The sequence below is a fragment of the Telopea speciosissima genome, chromosome 9 (genome assembly GCF_018873765.1).
Source record: "Telopea speciosissima isolate NSW1024214 ecotype Mountain lineage chromosome 9, Tspe_v1, whole genome shotgun sequence".
NCBI lineage: Eukaryota > Viridiplantae > Streptophyta > Magnoliopsida > Proteales > Proteaceae > Telopea > Telopea speciosissima.
In genome coordinates, this window is record NC_057924.1 from 46,105,554 (window position 1) to 46,116,750 (window position 11,197).

At 43.8% G+C, this 11,197-nt stretch overlaps 1 protein-coding gene across 1 annotated transcript; it reads right to left on the bottom strand.

The window, feature by feature from the left end:
• Positions 1-446: 446 nt before the first annotated feature.
• Positions 447-1,341, bottom strand: LOC122640742 (protein TIFY 5A-like). Its single transcript, XM_043833984.1, has 3 exons — positions 1,190-1,341; positions 993-1,080; positions 447-650 (listed from the first exon to the last, which is right to left on the bottom strand). The coding sequence occupies exons 1-3, from the start codon at positions 1,306-1,308 to the stop codon at positions 456-458; spliced, it is 402 nt and encodes a 133-aa protein (XP_043689919.1). The 5' UTR covers positions 1,309-1,341; the 3' UTR covers positions 447-455.
• Between the last annotated feature and the right edge of the window lie 9,856 nt (positions 1,342-11,197).

The window sequence follows — 11,197 nt, forward strand, 5'->3', positions numbered from 1 at the left end:
TCCAATAGAGCTTAGATCCAAAAACTAATACACCAAAGATGATTTATAGGATGTTCACAGATATATGGTTGGATAAATATCAAATAATCAATCAAAGAAAGAAAAACTCAAATCGGTTCATTGTAAAATTGGTTAGAGATTGCCACCACCCCCTCCCCCCAACCAAAAAAAAAAGGGAGGTTAGAGAAGTAAATTTCTCATTTAGCTTTAGTTGGTACTATATATACAAATAAAAGCTTTACATATAAAATTATAGATCCCTTCTGCTGCCATCAAAGTTTACAAATAAGTCCATTACCAAAAAAAAAATAAAAAAAGTTTACAAATAAGTCCTGATCATAATTGCCTTAATACTCTCTAACTATTCTTCAATATTATCTTTTGCCCCAAATGAAACACATTGAAGGGGGGGGGAAGATACCATGCATATCCTTCAACTACTCTACTCATCATAATCATTGCTGCTTGTAAGGGGAAGTAGCTTGCATCCTATTCTTTCTTTTCTGCAAGAATTGTTGCAGTGATCTCTTCATTGACAGACCCGCCGGACTCTGAAGCTGGGACTGCAATGGTGAGACCGGCTCCGCCGATCGCGGCGTGTTCATCCTTTCTTCCATCTCTCTTCTTGCCAAACATATAATTGTTCTAGCCTGAATGAACAAAACCTACTACTAATTAATCATAATTCCATACTTAGAAAAATCTGATTTTAGTTAAAAACACTTCAATTTGATCAATTTTTACAATCCTCAAGCAGGAAAACTTTCTTGTCAGCATAGAATGGGTATGGTTTTTGAGTACTCACCCTACCACACCAACCCAATAAGGAAAAAAAATTGTCCTTTTGATTTTAAATCAATTCTAGATAACAAATCCCTATATGGGTCGGATCTTTAACCGGATAAGATCCTTCTGGGTATCAAGGCAAGTAATGGGTTGGGTACATTTTTGGGCAAATTCACCTGATTTACAAGATCTGTCCATTAAAATACCTGAAGCTCTGTAACATCACAGACACAAATGCGCCCATTGTAGAAAATGGTGAGTTGTTGTGGGGTCTCCACGTCTGATCTCTCAGTTCTTGAATCAAAGATAGAGAGATGGAAAGAATGTTAATGAGATCAGAAAACCATTTGAAGAAGTACATAAAGAAGGAAAAGGGCAAAAAAGGTTTAAGATTCTGACTTACATGGGGGCATCGCCGGAACCGGTCGTGGCCGCAAGAAAATCAATTCCGGCCGGAGGAAGCCGGAGGTCAAGGTTACAGTTTCTTCTTCTCACTGAGAGTGGGAGAGTCATCTCTTTCATTATAGAAGTATGGAAGAGAATTGGTAGCAGAGAAGAGAAAGAAGAAATTAACAAATGCAAAGAGGGGACGGGGTGGGGAAGGTTCTTGAAGGGATTTATACATAATAGTTTGAAACTTGGGAGTTGGGGAATGTAAGGTGGTGGTGGAGGAGATATTTTGTACACATGGGAGGAAATTTGAAACGCAAAGAGACAAAAATGGAAAGGAAAACCCGGCAGCAAAAGTGTTAAAAATAAAGCACGTGGAACATGTGCTTGTTTTTATTTGTTTTTCTTATCCTCTGGTCCTTCTCTTTCTCTTCAGTTATGGTTCTCGTTTTTCTTTTTCACGTGCTTTTTATAATTTTGACGTTTTAAATGACTCCCTTTTTCGGGGGATTTCTCTTCCAGTGAAAAGTTAAGGTGCAATTAATCTATTGATTTGGTTTGGTAGAAACAATTCACAGCTGGCATTTCTTGAATCTTGAACCGACTTGACTTGTTTGGTGTTACCTTTTCTCGGGTGAGGGTGGAGGACCAGATGTGGAGGGAAAATTATCACCTCCAGTTTGCTAACTGGCTCAGTTCCCCAGTTCCTCTAATAGGGGGATGGTGGATCCCACCCGGGCAGGGTGTTTGGGCATGGGTAGAGAGGTCATTTCAGCCCTCCTTTGTTAGAGGAACTGGGGAACTGGACCGGTCAGCAAACTGGAGGTGATAAAGATCCGAGGTGGAGGTGGGGCTGAGGGGCTCACGTCAGGATTGGCATTTTGGTACCAAATCAATGAATCGGTTCTTTTAGGCCAACCACTCAAATGGATGGATCAGTTCAGAGTCTTCAGACCTCTTTGTGAGATATTACTATGGATCGGACAATCTCCAAATCTAAGAATAGAAAAGGAAACTATTGAAACTAGATCGGAACATTATTTGGTGGTCTGGTGTGCAGCCCTTGTGTTTTAATATAGGTTCATATGAAATGACCGTCATACCACAGGGAAAAGTAGAAATTTCTAAGAGCGTGAGGTCATTTTGTGGGACCGACCTTATGTCTAGGTGTAGGAGTTGTGTGTCACACACTATCAGGTAGTGTCAGAAAAAAGGAGAATGTGAGGGGACATGTACCATCTATAGTGTATACATTATTTTCTCACATGAAAAATAGGACCGAGTTTCCCCCACCCATGGTAAATGAGATCCCATTCACCGTGGGATTGGAGAGGATGGGAAAGGACATGCGAAGGGTATTTTGGAACATACTTAAACCCTAGGAGGGGTTTGTGAACCCTAAGATGGTGGGTGAACCGTTTTCTATAGGTGGAGGAAAACTTAATCCTAAAAAATATTTCATTTAACCTAAAAATGTTCTCTATAGGCAGAGGAAAACTTAGTCCTAACTAAACTAGTGACAATTATCTTGAATTTAGCAATGATTAGATCATTTTAGGTGACCTAATTAGATCACTATTTTTTTTTTGGGGGAGGGGGGAGAGGGGTGAGTGGGTAAACACCTAACTAGATCACTTACAATGTCCCATTTTCTGACTTCTTCATTTACACCCTTAGTTTTCTTTAATATTTTAATGAAATGAAAACATCAGGTTGTACACTTGTACTCTAGGTGACAAATCTCAATCAGAGATTTTTCTTTTTTGGAGAAAAAATTTATTAAGAAGAAAAAGATTAAGAGCCTAAAGCCTCAAAAAGCTAGAACAAGGGGCTTACAATAAGCTAGAACCAGTGAGCAAAGACAAAAGATTTGATGATCAGAATGTAATTAAGGGATTTTGTGGTTTGAAACAATACACTTATTTCTTATATTGTATAAAGTAACCGAAATAACCTCAAAATGATTATCTCATCAACAAATTTAAAGAAAAAAAATAGTACTAATCTCATACAAGTATAAAACAAATTCTTTCATAAACTGAACTGATTTGACCTTCCAATTCTTTATGCAGTTGACTTCAATAATCCAATTCTACAAAATAAAATAAAATAGAAAACTTAGTAAGCCAACTGTTATCTCAAACCACAGTCCCATGTGTTTTTCTTTCTTTTTCTAATAAATTAATATACCTTTAAAAAAGAAGAAAAAGAAAAAGTCTGACCAAGTCCAACTGATTCTTACTCAATTCCAATCAACTTTGGTACGAATTGGAATCAAATGGAAACCGATCTCATATTTTATTCCAAGTTTTTAAAGCCGGAGAGGAATTACAACTTTAAAACGGTCCGATAGTTGAACCTTTAGACCCAAGCCTAGAAACCAAAACAAGTTGTTGTTGGGCTTGGGTCGATAAAACCACCAGGAGTTAATGTCTATATCTTCCCCTCCCTCTCCACCCAAAAAGAAAAAGGAAAAAAATAAAAATAAATTTACTGCGTTGCCCTTGTAGACATTTCTTTATACTCTTCTTACATAATAAATAGTGGGGCTCATAGGCACTCCTCTTATTCTAATCATATAGGCCCTATATGGATGATACCATTTTCTATTTTTCAATCTATCATTGATGTAGCGTGCAAATTCCTTCTTACACTGTCCTTGTAGGAAACACTTCCCACAAAAATGTGAGATTCATTGGAAAAAGTTTTGATGCAGTTGCACTTTTCCAAGATCACCCTTCAATTCTATTAATGGTTTTAGTGCACGATATTGGAACAGGTAGCGGTCAACTCAAAAACTAATACAGTTATTGGATCGGTATCGATATGGATTGGCCATATCAGATAAATTTACCCATGACTCCTTTAAAAATGAGTTTTTTTTTATCAATTTACCCCTTGTCTATAATGTATCACTGATACGATAGTGGCATGATATTAGGATCGCTCACTTGCAAAACCGGTTTCGGGGATATGATACCGATACCTCAAACCATGCTTCTACTAGAACAAAAACCCTTTGGCTCATTCTTTTACTCTGACCTGCAAGGGTATATATAAGGATGTAAACGGATTGGATTCGGCTCGGATAGTGCTATATCCACATCTGCATCCGATTAGCTTTCGGATGGATTCAGATAGTACTAAACGGATACAAACACGGATATGGATCAGATATTTTATCCATTTACATGTAAATATAGCTTTTCGGATAGCTATAGCCTATCCGTTTCCGCATCTGTTTAGCTTTCGAATAAATTCGGATAATAATAAATAGATATAGATACGAAAACGAATTTCGACTATTCATTTACACCCCTAGGTATATATGTATATAACTAGCTTTTGCTTTCTGTTCAAACTTCAAAAAGTTCCAATCAATCCAACAGCGGAAACTCTGATCCAGTTGAAGTGGGCCCCACTCCCAGTCTCCATCGAAATCCAGAGCTTTCATGAAATAAGTATACAATGTCCATCAAATCTCAGCTCTTTGACCAGCCAGTCTACTCTCCACAGTTTAAAATTGTGGTTCACACACATAACATTCCAAGAGAGTATCAGTATCTTAGGAATACTGAATCAAAACTTACCAGTTAAGAATAGTGGTAATAAAGTCAAGTCATTGATTATGGCCGATGTAACTGCTGCTAATAGTGCAAACACGGTGAAAACTCTGAAAGGATTTTATAAAATATTATTCATTTACATAGATTAATGGAGGTAGCTTTCCTTCACATGGTGTCCCTTGTTTACCTGTTTACCTGTTTACCCCATAAAAAGATAAAAAAAAAACATGTTGTCCCTTGACTTGACTGACAAGTTCTAACTTAGGATATTAAAAAAAGAGTGAGTAAAAGGGTATTATCGGTTTCGTATAATAAGAGACAGAGTATTTATGATCTAAGATGCGTGTATTTTTTTTTCAACAGAATCCATGGACTAAAGGGTGTTAATCAGTTCGATCTGGCTCGGTTCAAATCATTTAACTAAACGATCTCAATTTAGAAACCATAACCAAATCATTTATTAAATGGTTTTATGGTTTCGATTTTAAATGGTTCGGTTCAATTTGGTAAACGATTTCTATTTGATTTTGATACATTTATGTACATTTAAGAGTGTTAAATGGTTCGGTTCTGTTCAAACCATTTAACTAAATGGCCTCAATTTTGAAATCATAATCGAACCATTTATTAAACGGTATCACGGTTTTGGTTTAAATGGTTCGGTTCAATTTCAATAAATAGTTTCGGTTTAGTTTTGACATCAAACTAAACTTTTCCTTGATTATGTAGTTACTTGTTAATACTAAGAAACATAAACGAGATTGTGTAAAGATTCTATGCAACCGATTGCTTATTTTAGGATCGGTTTGGTTTGACTCAATTTTGGTTCTTGCATTTCATATCTTGAACCGAATCAAAATGGAGTTGAATAATCGAGACTAAACCGATTGAGACCTTTATATGAGAGAATATATGAGATATATATAGAATATCATGCCAATATATGTGAAAAGTTTATGATTGAAGTCAACTATGATATTTCACGAGTAGCTAATTTAGACTTTACCAAAACGGGGGGAAAAAGAGAAGCTAATTTAGACCATTTTGAAGATATTCATCAATTGAAAATGCATGCCATATCATCTAATCATCTTTCAATGTCTAGAGACCAATCCGCTCCCCCCATCCTTGGATCCGACTCCTCTGCAATGTCGAGGTAAATCAAAGATCTTATGTTGTGACACCAGAGTTTGCCATGTAGATGAACTCTCATTTAGATGGCGCGGATTTAGAAATTGTATTATGTGCTTGTAGGAATATTTTCCACATTCTTTCTACAATTTCCATGTCTATAAGTTGTTTTGATCGCATTTCTATCAAAATAAAATTTGTTTTGATCACATTCTTAATAGTTTAATGGACGGGGGATTCCTACAATGATATTGAATTTGGTGGTCCCTCAAAATCATATGACTTCTCAAGTATGACTGTTGCATCAAGAAATCATCGAGCGGTCCTACGAGTGCCGTCACTTGCAAGTGGACCAAAGGGTCAACAGAGAGAACCGGTGTGGTTCCGGCCTAGGGCTCTCCGATGCCAAAGTTAGATCTCCTGAGCAAACAGATGAATGTAGAATTCCATATGAGTTTAGATCCCCTTTCTGAGGGTGGTGTACCTTTCTTTTTATAGTGGAGTATGATGATATGGAGAGTCCCAGTTTGATGGCGAGTGTGCCGTTGAGTGGATAGAGACCCTGGGTAGCAGGGCTCTATCCTGATTGGCCATCTCCCCGCAGGAGGGAGTGTCCTGGTGGTATCAAGATCCTTGGCGAATAGATACTTGCGTGTGGTGATAACGTCATGGGTGCTTGAATCCGTCTGGGTGACGTGACTTCTAAGCTGTGGTCCAGAGTCCCAAAAATCTTCGAGCGGTCCTGCGAGTGCCGTCACCTGCAAGTGGACCAAGGGGTCAACAGAGAGAACCGGTGTGGTTCCAGCCCAGGGCTCTCCGATGCCAAAGTTAGATCTTCTGAGCAAACAGATGAATGTAGAACTCAATATGAGTTTAGATCCCCTTTCTGGGGGTGGTGTACCTTTCTTTTTATAGTGGAGTATGATGATATGGAGAGTCCCAGTTTGATGGCGAGTGTGCCGTGGAGTGGATAGAGGCCCTGGGTAGCAGGGCTCTATCCTGATTGGCCATCTCCCCGCGGGAGGGAGTGCCCTGGTGGTATCAAGATCCTTGACGGATAGATACTCGTGTGTGGTGATAACGTTATGGGTGCTTGAATCCATCTAGGTGACGTGACTTCTAAGTGGTGGCCCAGAGTCCTGGTGGTGGCATAAGTCTGTAGTGACACAATTGGGTCATAGACTAGCAGCTTTGGTGTCCGTGTATATCACGTCTGCGTCCACGATGCCGCACCTGGGTGTGAGACCATGCCTGGGTGAGAGGCCGCGCCTGGGTGAGGCTGCGCCTGGGTGCTGGTCACGCCCGGGTGGGACCCTCGGTTGGTTCTTCTTGGTTCTGGAGCGGGTCTCTTTGTGACACATGGCAGCCGCTGACTGGTTCGATGAATCTTGGATGTATCATTTGGCCCTCACTCTCTTGAGATAGGATGTCCAAGAGAGTTGATGCCTTTATATAGTGAGGGGTCCGCTGCGAATGAACTTTCTTTGTGGGGCTTGCCTGTAAATCTGTTAGTGAGGTAGGAGAGATTGGAAGTTCAAACTTTTCCTCCTACACTTTTCCTTCTTCTTTTTTGCTTTGTTTTTTGTAGATATATGTCCCTCTTCTTCACTTTCTCTTTTTCACTTCTCATTTCTCTTTCTTACTTTTTGTCTCCCACTTCCTCCTTTACGTTGCACTTTTGTCTTTTGCCATTTTTTTGGTGCCCACCATGTGCTTGTCCTTGGGTCACCTAGACTAGTGTCCACTTTTTGGTTTTCCTTCCTTTGGTTTTGGGTCCCTGTGCATGCCTTGTGCTTACTTAGTGCCTTGCTTACTTGGAGGGCTTGAGTGCCTTGCATTTGGTGGTCTTTGTCACTTGATCGTGCCCGTGGTGTGGTCACGTCGTCGTGTGTCTGCTCCCCTGCATGATCGCCTTCCCCCTAAGGTAAGTTCAACCCCTTTTTTTTTTTTTTTTTTTCGATGCAGGGCCGCAACTAGGTGAGGCCGCGCCTGCAGGTGTGACCGTGCCTATGGGTGTGAGGCCGCACCTAGGGTGGTCGCGCCTGGGGTGGCCGCGCCTAGGGTGGCCGTGCCTATGGGTGTGAGGCCACGTCTGGGGTGGCCGCGCTTGTTGGCTTGAGACCATGCCTGGGTGGCGGCGCATGCGGGCTTGAGGCCGCGTCTGGGGTGGCCGTGCCTGTGGGTATGAGGCCACGCCTGCGGGTGTGGCCACGCCTATGGGTGTGAGGTCGCGCTCGTGGGTGCGATGGACCCTCATGCTTCCCCACTCTCCTTCTTCTTGTTTGTGATGGATCTGCTATTTATACTTTGCAGGTGGTCTTCGTTTCATTTTTCTTGCTCGCTTCTTGTCTTTGTGGGAGATCACTTTCTCGAGTAAGTAGTCTATTCTTCTCTTGTCATTCATGTCGTCTCCTAATGACCCTGGCCCTGCTTTGATCAGGGTTGGATCTTCAGAGGAGCGTTCCTCAGGATCGCCTTCTTCTCTGTGTACTCCATCCTCTGTACCTTCCCCCAGTACTAGTGATGGGGGTGTGGGATCTTCTAGTGTCTCTGGTCTTGGTAGGGATCGTAGGCCTTCTGGGGCGACGCCCTCAGCCGCCGGTCCTACTAATATGTTGGGTCATGTTGCTAGTATCTTGTCCCCTTCCGACTTGGTCTCCCTTCGTGAGGAGTTCCACATTCTCGCTGAGGTCATGTCACGTATTCCCGGACCTGGTGAGTATGCCTTCTCTCACTGTACAAACGAGATCTATCTCTATCGTACCTTTTTCTTCCAGTGCCTTTGCCTTCCTATCCCTCGCTTTGTCGAGTTGGTGCTAGAGCGTTGGCACCTCACCCCTGGGCAGGTGTTGCCCAATTCTTAGAGGGTGATCCTGGGTTTCTATGTATTTTTTGCCCGCATGGGGTGCGCTGCCACTGTTCCCCTGTTCTCCCACTTTTATTTGCTGAAGAAGGGGAATCATGGTTGTTATCACTTTGCTTGCCGCATGCTCAAGGGGCCCTATGCCTCTTTGGAGCTTCTCACAGGGATCACTAGCAACGTGAAGTATTGGAGGGATCGCTTCGTTTTTTGCCATGGTCCCCCGATGCCCACTACGGACTGTTAGGGAAGTCGTTGACCTCAAGAGGGTCAACTGGGGGCTTGAGCTGAGTGATTTTGAGGGTGACTCCCTCAAGCAGTGCCTGGGTCGCGATCCATTCCACGTTCAAGAGTTGGACTCGGAGGCCTTCATGCCCCTTTGTAAGCTGAGTCTTGGTAAGAGCACTGTCTTTTGTACTTGATTGGCATGCTTGTATTGAAATATATATGTCATCTGACTGGTTGGGCGATCTTGGCTTGATGTTGTCATGCAGTGGATACGCGTCCGGATTTCAGTTTGCTTCATGGCAATCTGCAGAAGAAGGCCGCTTCTCAGGGTGGTTCATCTGTTGGAGTAACAGATGTTGGTGGTCCTTCCGCGCCTGTGGCTATTGGGGCGAAGCGAAAGGGTGGTCCAGGACATGCCCATGTGACGAGCTCTGGTGTGCGTGTCCTCCTTCCCCGTACTTCTCCTGATGATGATGGGGTTTTGGGCTCTGTGCCTCTGCCTCCTACTGTCGCCCCCTCCGGGTCTTCTGCATTACCCCTCTCCAAGAGGAAAGGGGTGAGTTCCTCCAGTGGTACTGCCATTGATCTTCCCTCGATGGATGAGTCCTTGGTGATCACCTTGGGCATGCCGGAGGGTTCGACCTTGGCTAGGTCCGACATGTCACCGGAATGGGTGGACAAGGGGAGACTTCCTACTGTGAGGGTAGCCTTGCAGAGGCTTAGCGATGCGTGTCTGGCCTAGACTCTCTACCATGATATGGCTTCGGTGAGTTATTCCTTTTTGTTTCGTTATGTTCGCTGCCTCCTCTTATCCTTAGGGTGTTTACGGCTTGTCATGCTGATTGTAGGTCCATCACCATGTTGCTGAGGCGGTGCTTCGACTGGAGGGTCACGCTTCTCGCGAGGTGCAGATACAGCGCACCCTACGTGATGTGGAGAGGGAGCTCCAGGGACATATCGATGCCCGTGAGAGGGCCGAGGCCCGCATGCAGAGGGCACCGGAGGAGCTCGCGGTGGCGTCCGAGAAGCTCCTGAAGGTGTCTGAGGAGCTTCAAGTGACCTCTGTTGGTGCAGCAGAGAGTTCGGCCAGGGTTCTTGCCTTGGAGGAGGAGCTTCATGCGTTGCAGGGGAGTCATGAGGCGGAGCTGGCATGGCGAACGAACTGTGGCTGAGTTCCAGGCGTCCTCGACGTTCTCGATGTTATATCAGGGGCAGCTTCAGCCGGCGTATGAGGGAGGGATCTGGGACCTAGCCGCTTGTGTCTTGGAGGTGACCCCCGGTTATGACTTCTCCGTCCTGGGGTTCTCTGAGTTTGCTGTGGAGCTTTTTGATGTTGCGGTGGTGACGAGCGTTCCAGGGCCAGAGGTGGAGATTGCTCTGCCTGAGGGGGGTGTTGTTGTGTGCCTTCTCAAGGTGGACCTGATGTCTCCTGTTGGGTTGGAGGTGACCCACCCCTCTGTGGTCCCTTGACCCTATGGCTGTATCGAACTTATAGATGTCTTGAACCTTTTCTTTTTGAACTTGAGTTGTAACTACTATGACTTCTCTATGTGATCGCTGTTGCTTTTCTTTGATTGCACTGTCTCTTGGTGGTTGATTGCGCATTTGTGCCCTTTGACAGTCATGGGACTTTGGTAGTGGCGTTGCGCCTTAGCGATCGTCGGACCTGGGTGGTAGTGCGCCTTGGTGGTTGTCGGACCTTGGTGGCATTGCGCCTTGGTGGTCATCGGACCTTGGTGGCATTGCGCCTTGGTGGTCATCGGACCTTGGTGGCATTGCGCCTTGGTGGTCATCGGACCTTGGTGGCATTGCTCCTTGGTGATCATCGGACCTTGGTGGCATTGCGCCTTGGTGGTCATCGGACCTTGGTGTGGTAGAGGTGACCCGTTCGAGTAGGAGAAGTAGACAAGTATATCCGAAATCAGCTATTTACTTCAACTGGAAATCTTTCAAATTATCCTTGAAAATTGTAAACCTACTGTATATCATGGCTGACTGTCGACTTTGTTACTGCTACTGCTACTATCACTTTTACTGGCAATGTTGCTTCAATGCTTCCACCGCTACTACTACCCTTGCTGATAGTATTTCTTCAGGTGCTCTGAGTTCCAGGTGTGGTCTACTTTCTTGTCCCCCGGAGTCTTCAAGCGGTAGATCCCTGGACGTATCTGCTTGGAGACTATGTAAGGCCCTTCCCAGTTGGCTGATAGCTTCCCTGCCTTTTGTGGCTGTGATG

Coding starts and splice junctions, on each gene's coding strand:
- LOC122640742 (XM_043833984.1), bottom strand. CDS start 1,308: ATGAAAGAGATGACTCTCCCACTCTCAGTGAGAAGAAGAAACTGTAAC. Junction 1,081..1,189: donor GGTTCCGGCGATGCCCCCAT/GTAAGTCAGAAT, acceptor CTTTGATTCAAG/AACTGAGAGATCAGACGTGG. Junction 651..992: donor GTGATGTTACAGAGCTTCAG/GTATTTTAATGG, acceptor TTGTTCATTCAG/GCTAGAACAATTATATGTTT.